This window comes from Crocuta crocuta, unplaced genomic scaffold (assembly GCF_008692635.1).
Source record: "Crocuta crocuta isolate KB4526 unplaced genomic scaffold, BGI_CrCroc_1.0 scaffold255, whole genome shotgun sequence".
NCBI classification, from domain to species: Eukaryota; Metazoa; Chordata; class Mammalia; order Carnivora; family Hyaenidae; genus Crocuta; species Crocuta crocuta.
Genome location: NW_027530670.1, coordinates 2,055,659 through 2,073,349, shown reverse-complemented (window position 1 = coordinate 2,073,349; position 17,691 = coordinate 2,055,659). Strand labels below are relative to the sequence as shown.

At 38.5% G+C, this 17,691-nt stretch overlaps 1 protein-coding gene across 7 annotated transcripts in view; it reads right to left on the bottom strand.

Annotated features, from left to right (window-relative positions):
• Positions 1 to 17,691, bottom strand: part of RIC3 (RIC3 acetylcholine receptor chaperone) — a 66,252-nt gene that overhangs the window by 11,588 nt on the left and 36,973 nt on the right. For 4 of the 7 annotated variants that reach the window (XR_013336256.1, XM_077769167.1, XM_077769168.1 and 1 more), the window contains exons 3-5: positions 17,436 to 17,511; positions 15,186 to 15,279; positions 3,638 to 3,783 (exon numbers count right to left, since the gene is read on the bottom strand). Coding sequence is in view for 6 of the 7 variants with exons in the window: in XM_077769167.1 (XP_077625293.1) it covers positions 3,638 to 3,783; positions 15,186 to 15,279; positions 17,436 to 17,511 (316 nt within the window). In the remaining variant the exon portion in view is untranslated. The remainder of the gene's footprint in view (positions 1 to 3,637; positions 3,784 to 15,185; positions 15,280 to 17,435; positions 17,512 to 17,691) is intronic. The other 3 variants (XM_077769171.1, XM_077769172.1, XM_077769169.1) reach the window with 2 other exon arrangements.

The window sequence follows — 17,691 nt, the reverse complement described above, 5'->3', positions numbered from 1 at the left end:
GCTAGAAATAAATAAAACATTAAAAAAAATAAAATAAAATAAAATAAAATAAAAAAATGGCCAAAGTGGTTGGGACAAGGGAATCAATCAAAGATCTAGGTTTTCACCTTGAGAAACTAGAAAAGAAACAGCAAATCAAACCAAAAGGAAGGAAATAGTAAAGAACAGAAATCAATTAAACAGGAAACAGAAAAGTAGAAAAGCAACAAAAAATGAAACCAGAACACACTTCTTTGAAAAGATAAACCTCTCGCCAGTCTGATCAGGAAAAATTTAAATAACATAATATAAACAAATTTATACTAATAATAAATATGACAATTTGGATGAAATACATAAATCCCTTGAAAGAAATAAACGATCAAAGCTCAGTCAAAAAGAAGTAACCTGAATAGCACTGTATCTGTTAAAGAAATTAAATTCATAGTTATGTAAATCTTACCAAGATAACTAGGCTCTGATGGTGTCACCAGAAAATTCCATACTTAAGACAAAATAGTAATTCTATACAAAGTCTTCTAGAAAATAAAAGGAGGAACACATGTAATGCATTTTCTGAGGCTGGCATTACCATAAAATCAAAACCAAAACGATTACAAGAAAGCAAAAACTACAGACCAATCTTCCTAAACACAGAAAGAAAAAGTCCTGAGCAAGTTGAATCTAGCCATGTAGAACACCATGACAAAGTAGAATTTATCCCAGGAATGTAGTTATTTCAACATTCAAAAATCAATATAATTCACTGGATTAACAAGATGATTAATCATGATTTATTAACATCATGATTAAAAACTCTCGGCAAAGGAACGCTAGAAGGCATCTTCCTCAACCTAAAAAAGAGCATCCATGAAACCAACAAACAGCTCACGTCATACTAATGGAGAATGTGTGAGTGCCTCTCCCTAATATCAGGAGAGCAAGGATGTTTGCTCTCACCACCTCTATTCAATATTGTGCTAGAGTTTCTAACCAGTGCAATAAGGCTAGAAAAACAAGAGATATAGATTGGAAACTTAGAAGTAAAACTGTCTTTATTCACAATTTGATTCTCTATGTAGAAAATTCTACAAAATCTAATCCTAAGATATCTAAAGGAAAAAAAAGCTACTAGAACTAAGTGTGTTTAAAAAGGTTATAGGAAGCAAGGTCAGAATACAAAAATAAATTGTATTTCTAGGTAGTAGCAATAGGCAATTATAAATTTTTTATTTTTATTTTTTGTTTTATTTATTTTTGAGAGCAAGAGAGACAGAGCACAAGAGGGGGAGGGGCAGAGATAGAGGGAGACAGAGAATCTGAAGCAGGCTCCAGACTCTGAGCTGTCAACAAAGAGCCTGATGCAGGGCTTGAACTCACAGACTGTGAGATCATGACCTAAGGCAAAGTCAGATGCTTAACCGACTGAGCCACCCAGGCATCCCAACAATTAGAAATTTTAAAATAAATACACTATCATCAAAAACATGACCTACTTAAGCACAAGTTTACAAAACATGTGCAGGACCTATACACTGAAAACTATAAATGCTGCTGCAAATTAAAGATCTAAATAAATGGTGTGATCTAAAATGTTCATGGATTGGAAGATTCAGTATTGCCAGGATGTTACTTCTTCCAAATTGACCTAAAGATTCAACGTGATCCCTGTCAAAATCCTATTGAGTTTTTTCACAGAAATGAACATACTGATCTTAAATGTATGTGAAAATATGAAGGGATAGAATAACCAAAATAATTTTGTAAGAAAAGGAAAAAACAAAGTTGAATTTGCACTACCTGATTTCAAGACTTAACATAAAGACACAGTGATAAAGACACTATGATACTGGTGTAAGTATAGACATGATTTCATGCATATGAAATTTAAGAAAACAGATGAACAAAGAAAAAAAGAAACAAAAAAACAGACTTGTAAGTTATAGACAACAAACTGGTGGTTGCCAGAAAGGTGGGCAGGCAATGGATGAAACAGGTGAAGGGAATTAAGAGTATAGATGTATAATGTATAGAATTGTTCAATCATTATATTGCATACCTGAAACTAATCATTCTGTGTATTAATTATACTTGAATAAAAAATTCTTAAAAAGAGAATCCAGAATTGACCCACACATACACGGTCAACTGAATTTCAACATGCTAAAGTAACTAAATGTAACACAATAAGTGGGAATAATTGGATATCAACATGGAAAAACATTAACCTCACTTCTAATGCCTCGCATCATATAGAAGAATTAGCTCAAAATGGATCATAGGCCTAAATGGAAGCTAAAACTACAACACTTCTAGAAGAAAAACACAGAAATTAGACAAACCTTCAGTTAGGCAAAGATCATAAAAGAAAAATGATAAACTGAACTTCATCAAAACAAAACTTCTACTCTTTGAAAGATGCCACTAAGAAAATAAAAGGCAAAACCACAGTTTAGGAAAAAATATTTGTAAAATAGATAATTGATAATAAACTTATATCCAGAATATATAAAGAACTCTTGCAACTCTTGCAATAAAACCTAATCAACCAATGAAAAAAAACTGGCCAACAATGTGAGCAGACACTTCACTAAGGATATTCAGATGGCAAATAAGCACATTAAAAGATGTTCATCATCATCGTTAGTCACTGGGGAGATGCAAATTAAAATCACAAATGGGATGCTACTATTCATTCAGTAGAATGGCTAAAATTAAAGAGACTGACCATACCAAGTGTTAACAAGGATGTGGAGTAACTACAATACTCATACATTGCTGTCAGAAGGCAAAATGACAGTCACTTTGGAAAGTAAGGTTGACAGTTTCCAAAAGTGTTCAGTACACACTTAACTTTTTTACAAAAACCCAGAAACCTCATTCCTGGGTATATACTTAAAAGGAATAAAAACATGTCTATAGATTTGTATTCAAAAATTCATAGCAGCGTGATTAATAATATCTCAAAGCTGGAAACAACCCAAATGTTCCTAAACTAATGACTGGAGAAACAAACAATGGTAGATCAATGTAACAGACTACTACTCAGCAATTTAAAATAAGTACTGATACTCTCAGCACATGATCTCAAAAGCATTATGCTAAATCAAAGAAGCCAGAAACAAAGGAGCACATGCATTATGGTCCATTTATATAGAAAAGGTAAAACTGTAGAGACAGAAAGTGGTTAGGTTGTTGCTAGGGCAGAAGAAGGAATTAGTGGCAAAGGGGGAGGGAACTTTCTGAGGGGATGTTAACGTTCTGTATCATGATTGTGGTATACTTATACCACTGTACACATTTGTCAAAACTCCTCCAACCACACACTTAAAACTGGTGAATTTGACTGTATTTACATTATATGTTTTCTTAGGTTTTTATTTATTATTTATTTTAAGAGAGACAAAGAGTACAAGTGGGGTAGGGGCAGAGAGAGACAGGGAAAGAGAATCCTAAGCAGGCCTCACACTGTCTGCACAGAGCCTGATGCTAGGACTCAAACCCACATAACCGTGATTTCATGACCTAAGCCGAAACAAAGAGTTGGACATTTAACCGAATGAGCCACTCAGGCACCCTTACATCATATTTTTTAAAAATTTCTAAGAGCTCTTTTCTGGGCTGACAGCTAACCAAGAAATGACAAGACATTGTTTACCTTCCCAGTCTTCCATGTAAGGGGCCTCCTCAGCTTCTTTCTCTGGAGTGGGTCTGTCAGTGAATTTTCCTTCTTTCATGACCCTGGTGATTTCTCGGAGCTGATGCAGCAAACGCTTTTCTTGGTCAGAAGTCACAGTCTGTGCTCTGCTTAGAAATATCAGACACCCCAGCCATTAAAAGGTAAATATTGCTGGGCAACGAACATAGACAATACTATGATCTGTCTGGATCCTAGAATAGGAAGTCCAACAGCAGCAGATAAGTATTCTAGGAATTGATCTTGGGACCGCATAGCTGGTGACTAGATATGTTAGTTCAATGTTCTGATTTTATAAATGCAGAAACTAAGGCCCAGAAAAGATCAAGTGTTTGCTCAAGGTCTCACAATGAATTATGGTCAGTACTGGGACCAGACCCCAGATGTTTCAGCTTTCAGGTTCAGTTCAATCTCTAAGAAATTTCACCATTACTCCTATTACCCATTTACTACAAGCCACTTCTCTCTGAAGCAAAGTCATTAAAAGAAAATGTGCTAGCCCATTAGCCTCAACTAGGGAAAATATGCTACTAGGCCAGCCCTGGAATCACCAGGTTACATCTATTTGTGCAGAAATAAATATGTATCCTAACAATTCAGAGCTAGATCATTCTGAATAAATCTTTTAGACCAGAGAAACTGCAGCCCACAGAGGGGAAATTCCACATTTTATTACTGCTGTTAGTTAACGTCAGCATTTGAACTACAACTAAAGTCCCCTGACTTCTGATAGCATTCTATACATTTTTTTTTTAATTTAGAGGGAGAAAGAGAAGGGAGAGAGAGAGAAAGGAGGGAGAGAGAGAGAGAGAGAGAAAGGAGGGAGAGAAAAAGGGGGGAGAGAGAGAGTGGGAAAGGGGGGAGAGAGAGGAAGAGAGAGAATCCCAAGCAGGCTCCATGCTGTCAGCACAGAGCTTGATGCAGGGCTCAAACTCATGAACTGTGAGATCATGAGCTGAGCTGAAACCAAGAGTTGGACATCAACCAACTGAGCCACCCAGGCGCCCCTCTATGCAATTCTTAGAGCACAGTGCTCAAGTTTCAGTTTAGAAAACCTGGATTTGTGTCCCAATTTAACTGGATAGTTCTAGGCACATGTCTGTAAAAATAAGAAGAGGCTTGGGGCGCCTGGGTGGCTTAGTTGGTTAAGCGTCCGACTTTCGCTTAGGTCATGATCTCACGGTTCGTGGGTTCAAGCCCCGCGTCGGGCTCTGTGCTGACTGCCAGCTCAGAGCCTGGAGCCTGTTTCAGAGTCTGTGACTCCCTCTCTCTCTGACCCTCCCCTACTCATGCTGTCTCTCTCCTAGAAATAAATAAAACATTTAAAAAAAAAAATAAGAAGAGGCTCAAGGATAAAGGCAGGACTACTTCCTTTGAGACTTCTTTGCACTGCATCACACTCACAGGCAGACAAGGCCCTACTTGGAAGACGGAGAACTGGTTTGGGACCAGTTTTGTCTAGTAGCAGGATTTACCAGAAGCTACTTATTCTCTTCCTAAAGATCCAAAACATTCAAGAGCCACGTAACACTCTTGAAGGAAAAAATGACATTCAATACTGGCCTTGTGGAGGTGCCCTCAATTTTTCTAACCAGCTTGTTGGGAGCCTGTGTTTGTATGCTTAGCCTAACACACTTAAACCTTAATGACTAACTGGGGGGAAAAAGTGTTTCTCCCTCCAACATTAAGATGGTAACTGAAGGTGCAACATTTCCACAGACCTCAGTGGGAGGAAACCCAAACCATCATGAGCTCTACTTTTTCCATACTTAATGGCCTCAAAGCCATGATCTGAAGACGCCTGTCTGTTCCACGTTCAGCTAAAATCTTACATTTATTAGGCCTCTTACAGCTCTATTTTTCCTATCAGTACAGGAGTCCTGACTTGTCACAACTGCTCTTCAGCTCTACATAACTCCTAATGCTTACAACAACCCACTCTGTGGGGGGTATCTGGGGCAGCTAGGGCACCCCTAGCTAAAAGAGCCTATGTGTTTGTATTCAAAATATACAAAGAACTTACAAAACTCAACACCCGAAAAAACATTATTTGTTTGCAGTTTAAAAAAATGGGCAGAAAACATGAACATTTTTCCAAAGAAGATGTACAGATGGCTAACAGACACATGAAAAGATGCTCAACATCACTCATATAAGAAAAATACAAATCAAAACTACAAGGAGATACCATCTCACACCTGGCAGAATGGCTCAAACTAAATACACAGAAAACAAAAGATGTTAGTAAGGATCCACAGAAAGGAGAACACTCGCACTCTTTGTAGGAATGCAGACTGGTGCAGTCACTCTGGAGAACAGTATGGAGGGTCCTCAAAAAGTTAAAAATAGAACTACCCTAGGATCAAGCAATTGTACTACTGGGTATTTACCCACATGATACACAAATACTGATTCGAAGGGGGCACAGGCACCCTGATGTTTATAGCAGCAGTGTCAACAATAACCAAATTATGGAAAGAGCCCAAATGTCCATCAACTGACGAGTAAAGAAGATGTGGTATATGGATATAATGGAATATTATTCAGCCATAAAAAAACAAACTCTTGGGTTTATAACAACATGGGTGAAGCTAGAGAATATTATGCTAAGCAAAGTAAGTCAGAGAAAGACAAATACCATATGATTTCACTCACATGTGGAATTTAAGAAAAAGATGAACATGGCAAGGCGCAGGGAGGCAAACCATAAAAACAGATTCTTAACTATAGGGAACAGAGTTGCTGGAGGGGAGATGAATTGGAGGATGGGCTAAATGGGTGATGGGTACTAAGGAGGGCACTTAGGATGAACACTGGGTATTCTATGTAAGTGATGAATCACTAAGTCTTACACCTGAAACTAATACTACACTGTATGTTAACTAACTGGAATTTAAATAAAAACTTGAAAGAAAAAAAAAAAGCCTATGCGCTTATCACAAAGCTCTTGCCCTTGGGCTGCACATGTTACTTCTCTGGACTGTCCTCAAGGCATTTTGGTTTTTACTGAAACAGTCTTGCCTTTGTTTCCTAACTGATGGAAAACCAGAACCCCTAATTTTAAAAGGAATGGCTAGGCTAGAAGCAGAAACAGGCAAGTGAAGCTTTCTCAAAATTCTAAGTTAAAGTGTCCTCTTTTACCTCTCCACAAATATATTCCTATTGTCCATATCATGCATGAGGCAATTAATCACGGCCCACCTCATATCTTCTGAATTTATGTAATGAATGTTTTCACAGATTCCTCATTGTCTCAATTTGGTTTGATAGTCATGGAAGGCACTGATAAATTCAGGATGGTACAGGCACAGTACCATGAACATCACAAGTGCTCAATAAATATGTGTTAGTTTATTGGTCCCCATTTCCTTGTCATGCATTTTCTCCCATCTTCTGGAAATCTGGCTTCCATGTCATCATTTTACCACAACTTGTGAAAATCATCAGTGATACTTTACTTTCTCAAGCCCAAGAATGTTTTCTTCACAACTCCTTCTTGACTTCTCTGTACTGTGAGCTATCCTTTCCTTGAAATGTTCTCTTCCCTTGGCTATTGAGACATTCATATTCTTCCCACTTCTTTTAACCATTCCTTGCATCTCTGATCCTGGCTCACTTTCCCCCATCTGCCTCCTAAACACATGGTTTTCCTGAAGGCTTGATGCTTGGGCTCTCACTTCTCCATTCTTACAGTCATGCCTTCAGGAATTACAGTATTAAAATCAAACCACTACCTCTACATAGATGATGCCCAAACTCTACCTCTAATCTTGACTTTTCACATGAAAACCAGTACCATGTAGGCATTTCCACTGAGAAACCTCGTCGTTAGTGAAGTTAACCTTAAATTCACTCTTCCAGGTGCTAGCTGGCCCAGGATAAGTAATAGCTGCATGAGCAGCCAGGTTTGGAGAAGTTGGGGACGGCAGATTCCAAGATGCAAGAAAAACAGAAGCCCAAGTTGGAAGATAACTCATCAGACTTTTAAGTTTTATAAACTCAGAGGAATCATCAAGTTCTGAATCCAAAAGTAAAACACGGAAAGAATGAAACAGTTTCTTCTAAACACCATTCATACCTAGAACAGAGTTCAGATCATCAAAAGATTCCAGGTTACTGCCACACAGTATGATACACCTTGTGAATTTGATCTCATCTTTCCCCATGGCCTTTCTCTGATCTCCAACCAAATGATTTCCAAACTTGTGTCTTTGCTCCTAACTTCAATACCCAAGCTTCCTATTGTTGTTGTAGATCATACATAAGATGTTCTGATGGTACCTCAACCATATTCAAAGCTGGACTCATGATCTCTATCCCAAAGTCTCATCTTTATTCTCCTCTTGTGTTTTTATCTTGGTTGATAGCATAATCTTCCTTCTAGTTTGGGCTATAAATCCCCCCAACTCATCTTTAGTTCTTTCTTCTTCTTCACTGCTCTTACCTTTTCCTTAGTTTTCCTTTTGGGGAATTAACTCCTTTTCTGCTCATAATGCAAAGGTTACAGTGAGGCTATCCATCCCCTCACCTCTCCCCTTCAAGGGTGGCCACATGGTCCACAGCCAATCATCACACTACATCCTTTGGTTGTAGACTGATTCAGTGATATATACAGGACCCAAGTTGGGGCAAATGTACTTTCTCCTAAAACTGGATCTTGAATGCAACAAAGCCAGACCTGAAAACTTTTCATGTTAATTCATTCTGGCAGCAGTCTTTGAAGAGACTGTCCATTTGTTCCTTCCTCTAAATCCTCAGAGCTGCTCTGGTTCCCACGCTTTCTAAAATCTGGATCTTCAGCTATTCTTTTGATTTTGTGACCTACCCCGTACTTTTCCAAAAAATTCTGTCACCTTCTCCAAGTTTTTGCTATCAAGGAAACCCTGGAAACAGCCTGTGAATTTTTTAAAGTTTTTATTTATTCATTTATTTATGTAATCTCTATACCCAACATGGAGCTTGAACTCCAGTCATGAGATCAAGAATCACAGGCTCTTCTGACTGAACCAGCCAGGTACTCCCAATCTAGGATTTTTTCCCCTCCTCCATCAAGTCCCCTTAATTTGGACCCTCATTTCCACTCTCACCGCCCTGTTTATTACCTTTTGCTAGGACTTTTTCAGTAACCTAGCATGTGGTCACTCTATATATCCCCAAAAGAATTACTTTTCTAAAGCACAGCAGAACATGACACTTGTCCTTGAAAGCCTTCAGAGGCATTCTAATATAAAGACAATGAATTGCAAACTTCTCAGCCTACCATTCAGGGCCTTCTCGTCTGGGCCCAGTTTACTTTTCTACTCTTCTCCCCTTACTTACTGCCCTATTTACCGTAGCCCTGATGTGCTCCACTCTAGTTACCTATTCCAAAAACAAGTCTTGACTCTCTCCTTGTTTGCTGCTTATGCCACCCTCTCCCTCTGAAATAGTCCTCCCCCCGCCCAAACTCTGCCTGCAGAAATCCTTTCATCCTATAAGGCCTATTCACATTCTTCCTTTTCCATAGAGTTTCTGTGGTAGAGAGAATGATGTTCCCTTCTCCACTCTGCAAAGAAGTCCACATCCTAATCCTTGGAACCTAAAATAATGTTCCTTTGTATATCAGGGGACTTATGATTGCAGATAGAATTAAGGTTGCAAATCAGCTGGCCTTAAAATAGGTTACCCTGGGTTTCCTGGGAGGGCACAATGTAATTACAGGGGTCCTTAAAGATGGAGGACGGAGGCAGAAGAGGTCAGAATAACATGACGTAAGACGGTCTCAATCCACTATTGCTGGCCTTGAAGAAAGAAAAGGTCCATTGAGCCAAGGATTGTGGGTAGCCTCTAAAGGCTGAAAAAGACAAGAAATGATTTTCCCCCAGAGACTCCAGAAGGAAATGCAGTCCTGCCACCTTGATTTGAGCCCAGTGTAAGACTTCTAACAGAGAACTGTGAAATAATAATTGTGTGTTGTTTTAAGGCATTATGGTTGTGGTCATTTGTCATGGTGGCCACAGAAAACTAATACACATCCCTGGAGTATACTTGCCTCTCTGAGACGCAGTTTCTTATAGAGAAAATAATATCTGCCATGGACAACCACATAGGGCTGCAAAGAACAAATCAAGCTAGATGCCTAAGAAGATATTCTTCTTATTGCTGAAATGGCCTGTTTTATTTAAAGTACTTTCTTTATATCTACCTCATTCATTCTTTCAACATATACTGATGCTGTCAGTGCACCAGCATGAGGAATACAAATCTGAACAATAAAAATTTCCTGTCTTCAAGAAGGTTACAGGGCATTAGGTAGGACAGAAAAGTTGATGGAGGATCAGAGAGTAACAGGATGCTTACAATATTCAGCAAAGCTAGGTGATATGGGAGCACATCAGACGAATGTCTAGAGTGTGAGGTTCAGGGATGCTGAGAGAATGATGTCTAAGTTGAGACCTATAAGAGAGAGTTAAAGATGAGGGCGTGTCAGGGTGACATTCAATAAAGGAGAAAAGTATATGCAAAGTCCTAGAGCAAAAGTAGATGGGTATTTTGGAGGAAAAGCAAGTAGTCATTGTCACTGGAACACAGAGAGAGTGATGGAGAAAGCAACAAAGGCAGTTAGAGCCATGTCACCCACACCATGTAAGCCAGGTTAAAGATTCTGTACTTTACCAAGAGCAACAGGGACTCGTTCAAAGGTTAAAAGAAAAAGAACATAAACCATTTGTTTGGAAGAGAAAGCGAATCAAAGAGAGACAAAATTAGAGAAAAGGAAACCCCAGGAGATACCACAGGGTCCAGTCCTGACCTATGTCAAAAGTAAAGGCCTCAGTGCAAGATCTGTGATCAACAAAGATGCAAAAATCCTCAACCAAATAGTAGCAAACCAAATTCAACCATACATTAAAAGGATCATTCATTACATTCACCATGATCAAGTGGGATTTATTCTAGGGATGCAGGATGGCTCAATATCCACAAATCAATCAACATATACATCACGTTAACAAAACAAAGGATAAAAATCACATGATCATCTCAATAGATGCAGAAAAAACATTTGACAAAATTCAGCATCTCTTCATGATAAACTCTCAACAAAGCGCGCTTGGAGAGAACATACCTCAACATAATAAAGGCTGTATAGGATGAACTCCTACCTAACATCATACTCCAGGGTGAAAAACTGGAAGCTTTTCCTCTAAGATCAGGAACAAGACAAGGATGTTCACTCTTACCCCTTAGTTCAACATAGTATTGGAAGTCCTAGCCTCAGCAATCAGACAAAAATAAATAGAAGGCATCTAAACTGGTAAGGAATAAGTAAAACTGTCACTACTTGCAAATGACATAGTATATATAGAAAACCCTGAAGACTCCACCAAAAAACTATAATAAATGAATTCAGTAAAGCTGCAGAACACAAAACTAATGTACAGGAATCTGTTTATAGACATCTGTGTTTCTATGTACTAATAATAATGTAGCAGAAAGAAAAATAAAACAATCCCATTTACAATTGCACCAAAAAGAAAAATAAAACAATCCCATTTACAATTGCACCATGTTTTAAATTTTAAAAACATGTTTATTTACTTATTTTGAGAGAGAGAGCACAAGAGCAGGGAAGGGGCAGAGGGAGAGAGAGAATCCCAAGCAGGCTTTGTGCTGTCAGCACAGAGCCCAATGGGGGCTCGAACCCATGAACCATGAGATCATGAAATGAGCCAAAACCAAGAGCTGGACGCTCAACTGACTAAGCCACCCAGGTGCTCCTGTCGAGGAATAAATTCAACCAAGGAAGTGTATTGAACAAGACTAGCACCATGTTGAACAAATCCACCATGATGACCACTCTGTGAGCTGAAGGCTTCTTCAGTATAGCACTACCCTCACACACATACTCTGAACACACCCTTAAATAGAAGCTTGGGGTATAATGTCCTTGGATCTTCTCTAGAGATAGACTGTGACTCTAAAACAGGCCCTCCCAGTTCTCCCAGCACTACTCCCCAATCTCCAGGGCTATAAAAGCAGGTCTTATGGGAGGTGGGGTTGTAGAGATCTACTCTTCTTGTGGCCACCCACAACACACTTCTCATAAGTTCTTTAAATAAACCATTTGTTAGCAAGCTGGATTCCTCGCTTTTTTCTTCGATCTATGGCTCCTTAGGCCTTTGGAGATCATTCTGCATATACCTCCCTTTCATAAAACAAGGTGAAATACCTATACTCTGCAGCCTATAAGACACCAATGAAAGAAATTAAAGACAATACAAACAAATGGAAAGATATACCACATTCACCAATTGAAAGAATATTGTTTAAATATCCATACCACCCAAAGCAACCTACAGATTCAATGCAATCTCTATCAAAACACCAATAGCATTTTTCACAGAACTAGAACAAATACTAAAATCTGAATAGAGCCACAAAACACCCCAAAAAGCCAAAGCAATCTTGAGAAGGAAGAACAAAGCTGGAAGTAGCACAATCCCAGATTTCAAGATAAACCACAAAGTTGTAGTTAGCCACTATGGTATAGTATGTACTGGCACAAAAATAGACAAAAAGATCAATGGAAGAGGATAGAAATCCCAGAAAAAAAACCTCCCACACCTACACGGTAAATTACTCTGTGACAAAGGAGGCATGAATACACAATAGAGAAAAAATAGTCTTTAATAAATAGTGTTGGGAAAATGGACACTACATGCAAAAGAATAAAATGGACCATTTTCGGGGCGCCTGGGTGGCTTAGTTGGTTAAGCGTCCGACTTTCGCTTAGGTCATGATCTCGCGGTTCGTGGGGTCGAGCCCCGCGTCGGGCTCTGTGCTGACTGCCAGCTCAGAGCCTGGAGCCTGTTTCAGTCTATGACTCCCTCTCTCTCTGACCCTCCCCTGCTCACGCTGTTTCTCTCTCTCCTAGAAATAAATAAAACATTAAAAAAAATTTTTTTTTAAATTAAAAAAAAATTTTAAAAAATGGACCATTTTCTTACATCATACACAAAAAATAAACTCAAAATGGATTAAAGACCTAAATGTGAGACCTGAAACCATAAAGTTCTAGAAGAAAACACAGGCAGTAATCGCTCTGACATCAGCCTTGGTGACATTCTCCTGGAGAGATCTCCTCAGGCAAGGGTGTTGTTGCAAAACAACAGCAAAAATAAACTATCAAGACTACCCTAAAAGAAAAAGCTTTTGCACAGCAAAGGAAATCAACAAAATGAAAAGGCAACCTGCTGAATGGGAGTAGATATTTACAAATGATATTTCTGATAAGGAGTTAATACCCAAAGTACATAAACAACTTTTATAACTCAACACCAAACCACCCTCCCCCCACCAACAAATAATCCAATTAAAAGAGGCAGATGACCTGAACAGATATTTTTCCAAAGAAGACATCCAGATGGCCAACAGACACATGAAAAGATGCTCAACATCACTCATCATCAGGGAAATACAAATCAAAACCACAATGAGGCATCATCTTACACCTCACAGAATCGCTAGAATCAAAAAAGACGAGAACAAGTATTGGCAAGGATGCAGAGAAAAAAGAGCCCTTGTACACTGTTGGTGGGAATGTACATTGATGTAGTCACTGTGGAAGACAGTACAGAGGTTCTTCAAAAAATTAAAAACAGAAATACTATATGATCCAGTAATTCCACTACTCAGCATTTACCCAAAGAAAACAGCACCACTAATTCAGAAAGTATGTACCCCTATGTTTACTGCAGCATTATTTACAACAGCCAAGATATGGAAGCAACCCAAATGTCCATCAATGAGATGAATGGATAAAGATGTACACACACACACACACACACACACACACACACACACACACACACACAGGAATGTTATTGCTAAGCCATAAAAAAGAATGAGACCTTGCCATTCACAACATGGATGGACCTAGAAAGTATTATGCTAAGTGAAATCAGTCAGAGAAAGACAAATAACATGATATCCCTTACATGTGGAAGCTAAAAAAACAAAACAAACCAAAACAAAACAAGACACAGAAACAGACTTAAATACAGAGAACTGGTGGTTGCTGGTGGGGGGAGTAGGCAAAATAGGTAAAGCACATTAAGAGATATAAACTTCCAGTTATAAAATAAGTCATGTAGATGAAAAGTATGCCATAGAGAATATGATACTGTAATGATGTATGGTGACAGGTGTAACTATATTTATTGTAGTGAGCACTGTAATTTATATTGAAACTAATGGAACACTGTATGCCAACCTCAAAAAAAGAAAAGGTAAAGGCATTCATTCATTCATTCATTTTCATTCATTCATTCACCCATTCTTCCCTTTCAACTAATACTTTTTTAAAGCCTACTGTTGGCCTGTGCTAGGCTCTGGGAATAATACAGATAATCCCTGCCCTAGCAGAGTTTAGAATCTTTTGCAAGGAGACAGAATTATTAACTAGAAATAAATAATAAGACATGGTGATTGATAAGATATAGAAGTGAGGGAAAAGGTCAGTCAGGGATAACATCTGATTTCTGCTTTGGGCGTCTGAGTAGATGATGGAGCCATTTGCTGAGATGGAGAATATTAAAGGTGAAGTAGGGTCAGCTGAGGACAGATGATGATTTTCATTTCGCACATTCATTCATTCAAGAGACATTTATCAATTGAAGATGAGCAGCTAATGTATGAGATATGTTCAGTAGGACCCTAAATACAGGGGTCAGGAAGCGAAGTATCTTCGCAAAAAATGCCATGGTTTACTCTCCTACCATAATACAGGTATACAAATCCTTATATCAAAAGTGAGTATCTATTCTTTTTCAACAGTAATGATTTCCTTAGTATCTACTATGTGAACACAGTGAACAAAACAGACTAAGTCTGTCCTCAATAAGTTCATATCCCAGCAATGCACGCCATAAAGTCCCATACGCATCCTCAAGGTGCCTGCTAAAGCTGTTTTCTGCCCAACATTGCACCCTCACTTCTTCCTCAGGCCACGCCATGCTTCCAGGAAGTCAATGATTACAACTGGACATACTGCTTCAGGAAGGAAACTTTGCTGATCGTAAGGACAGAAATAAGAACACTTCAATTCTGATTCCTGGATCCTTTCCTTAGTCTGTCCCTGGGATGGATTTTGTGCTAAGTGTCATTCTTAATCTATTTTCTCTTTTCTCTCTGTCTCAAGCAGATTAAAAAAAAAGTATAATTTTAAGTAAAACCAGATTATTAGACAGCTATGAAATCATCTTCAAGAGAACCTGGTTACTTGGCCCTGTAGCATGCTCCTAAACTTCCCCTCACAAAAATGTACACACACAACACAGACTCTTGAAAGCTGAGACTCTGGTAAGCAGATGGTATGAAAATGGGAATGCTTAGTGAGAAGTCATATGTAAGTGACAAATAAGTTGACAATTATATACAATGAAACTAAGTGGTCCAGAACTTAAAAGCAAAATTTTGAACTGATTCTCTAAATGGGAAATAGTCCGAGTCCTGTTATGTGAAAACCTACCTCTCACCATTAGGTCCCACTCTGTTAATTAATTTTTCCATGGCTTCCTCAGTCTCCTTCAGTTTTTCTTGCAGTTGAACAAGCTCAAAGTTGGCTGAAAAACAAGCATCAATCTAAGAACTGTAATACATAACTTCCAAAGCTCTTTTCTGAAACTGGCTGGCTGGGACACACTACAATAATCTCACCATTGTGAAATTCAGTACAGAGGCTCAGAGTCCCTCTAACTGATCCAGCTAGGACACAAAGGGTACCACGGTGAGGCCCTGAGATCTCAAGGATGTGTGTTTAGGGAGTAATGAACAAATCACACTCTTACACACAGAAACACAGCAGAACCAGCTAAAGAAAATACCGAGGAGTGAAAAAATACCCCTACACAGTCACCCAACAAGAAATGAAAAAGATAAACATAGCCTTTCTAATCCAAGTGATGCTGGAGGGTAAAGTACCAAACCTGCAAGGTACTTTAGAAAAAGATTTAAGACCCCGAAAAGAGCAATTTTTCACCTGTACCCAAAGTCTGAAAACATATCTAGAAGATAATGGTTTAAATATTATGCTGCTTCATTAGGGGAAGTCTTGAGCTAGGGCTGAAGCCTCTCTACCCAAGGTTTCCAACCAACTCCTCTGGGGTGAAATGGTGTAACCCTGGCTCCCAATATTCTCAGTAAAGCTCAACAGAAATCACATCTATCTACTGAAATTAACATTAAGTCCCTAAAAATAGGTCTGAAAAAATAAGTCAGTGAGTACATTAACTTTAAGGCATCAGGAAAATAAAATGCTGTTTATTATGCAGATAGTACAGTTTTTCTGTTTCATACCTGAGTACCCTTCTACCCAGATCTATTTAGAAGGTAAAATATAGTATCTCAAATATTTAATATTTCTAGAACATATTCTTTTGCATGCAGTTAACATCTGTAAAGTGTCTAGAGAACTGTGCCATGTAAATGCTTTTTTTTATTTTATTTTTTATTTTATTTTCATTTTTATTTTCTGCATGTTTCAAAATTGAAAAATAAGTAGATATAACTGCTACATTACAAAACAGCTATTCTTAGGAATTCATTTTATTACTTTTTTCCTACTCTTTGTCCAAAAATCTTTTCAAAATTATTTTTCTGATCCATTTACCATCATTGTTGGTTAGACATTATCACAAAGCTTTCTTAAAGAATTCCTTCACTATTTAAGATTAAAAAAAATTTTTTTTTAATGTTTATTTATTTTTGAGAGAGAGAGCAAGCAAGAGAGGGCGAGCAGGGGAGGGGCAGAGAGAAAGGGAGACAGAATCTGAAGCAGCCTCCAGGGCTCTGAGCTGTCAGCACAGAGCCTAACTCAGGGCTCGAACCCAAAAACTGCGAGATCATGACCTGAAGTTGGACACCCAACCAACTGAGCCACCCAGGTGCCCCATAAGATTTCTAAAAAGGATTCAGACTGTGACTGGGGTATCTACTCCCACATAGAACCTGGAGTAAATCTAAAAAGCAGTTACAGCTGAGGGCAGATGCTTCAGGGGCTCAGCCTCATTTCATTGTGGTGCTGTCTTTCTTCTAAAAACTTCTGATGAGGCTCCATTAGCCACAGGATAAAGCAATTAGGCCTCCAAGATCTGCAACAATATGGCTTAACCTGCCTACCCTTCAGGCCACCTTTCCTGCAGCTGTCCTACATCAGGTTGGGTCTTACTAGGGTCATCCCATCTATGGAATCAGGACCCAGCTGGAGATCATTCCCTGCAAGGCTTTCACCAAGTCCCTTTGAGACAGTAAACTTTTTATCAAGTTATTTTTCCTGACCTCCTTCATTTCCTCAGAGAGCACAGAATATTCTACTTGGTCAGTAAATATTTGATGACCAAGTCAGAGTGTTAAACTCTGCCCTAGATCTAATAACGGATTTTGGCATTGGCTTGATCTCTCTTCCTTAGTTTTCCTTTCCGTGAAATAAAAGATATCTGCTACCAATATTCTAAAGCCTGGAAAATGAGAAGTAACTCATGCCAAATGTGAAATATAAATTTGCTAATATAAAAAAGTGATGGTTTTGTACTTTTTGTAACTCTTTCTCTTAAAAGCCCACCGTCAATATGGAAACTTGAGAATTCCCAGAGCTTAGGTAGAAATGGCATCAGATTAATTTGGGGCAGCTTCTGAGAAATATCCACAGACTGTCCCTCTGGCTACATTATGGTGGTCTGACTCAATAAAACTTGTGCATCTACTGAAAAGGAGAACTTACTAATTTTCCTGTGGGCGTTTCCAGCTGTGGCCGTAGAGCATTTCCGATCCTCTGCAGGAGTTTTCCCCTTTGAAAGCTGAGAATTGAAGGAGGTACAGCACATCAACAGCAGTTCAGAACCTTAAAGTCATGGAACCCCTCATATTAAACGAAAAAAGAAAAGGTTGGGAGACAAAAATTACATCAGAAATCGAATAGCAATACTAGAGAAACATCTCAAAAAAAAAAAAAAAAAAAGGAAAGAAAAGCAAACACT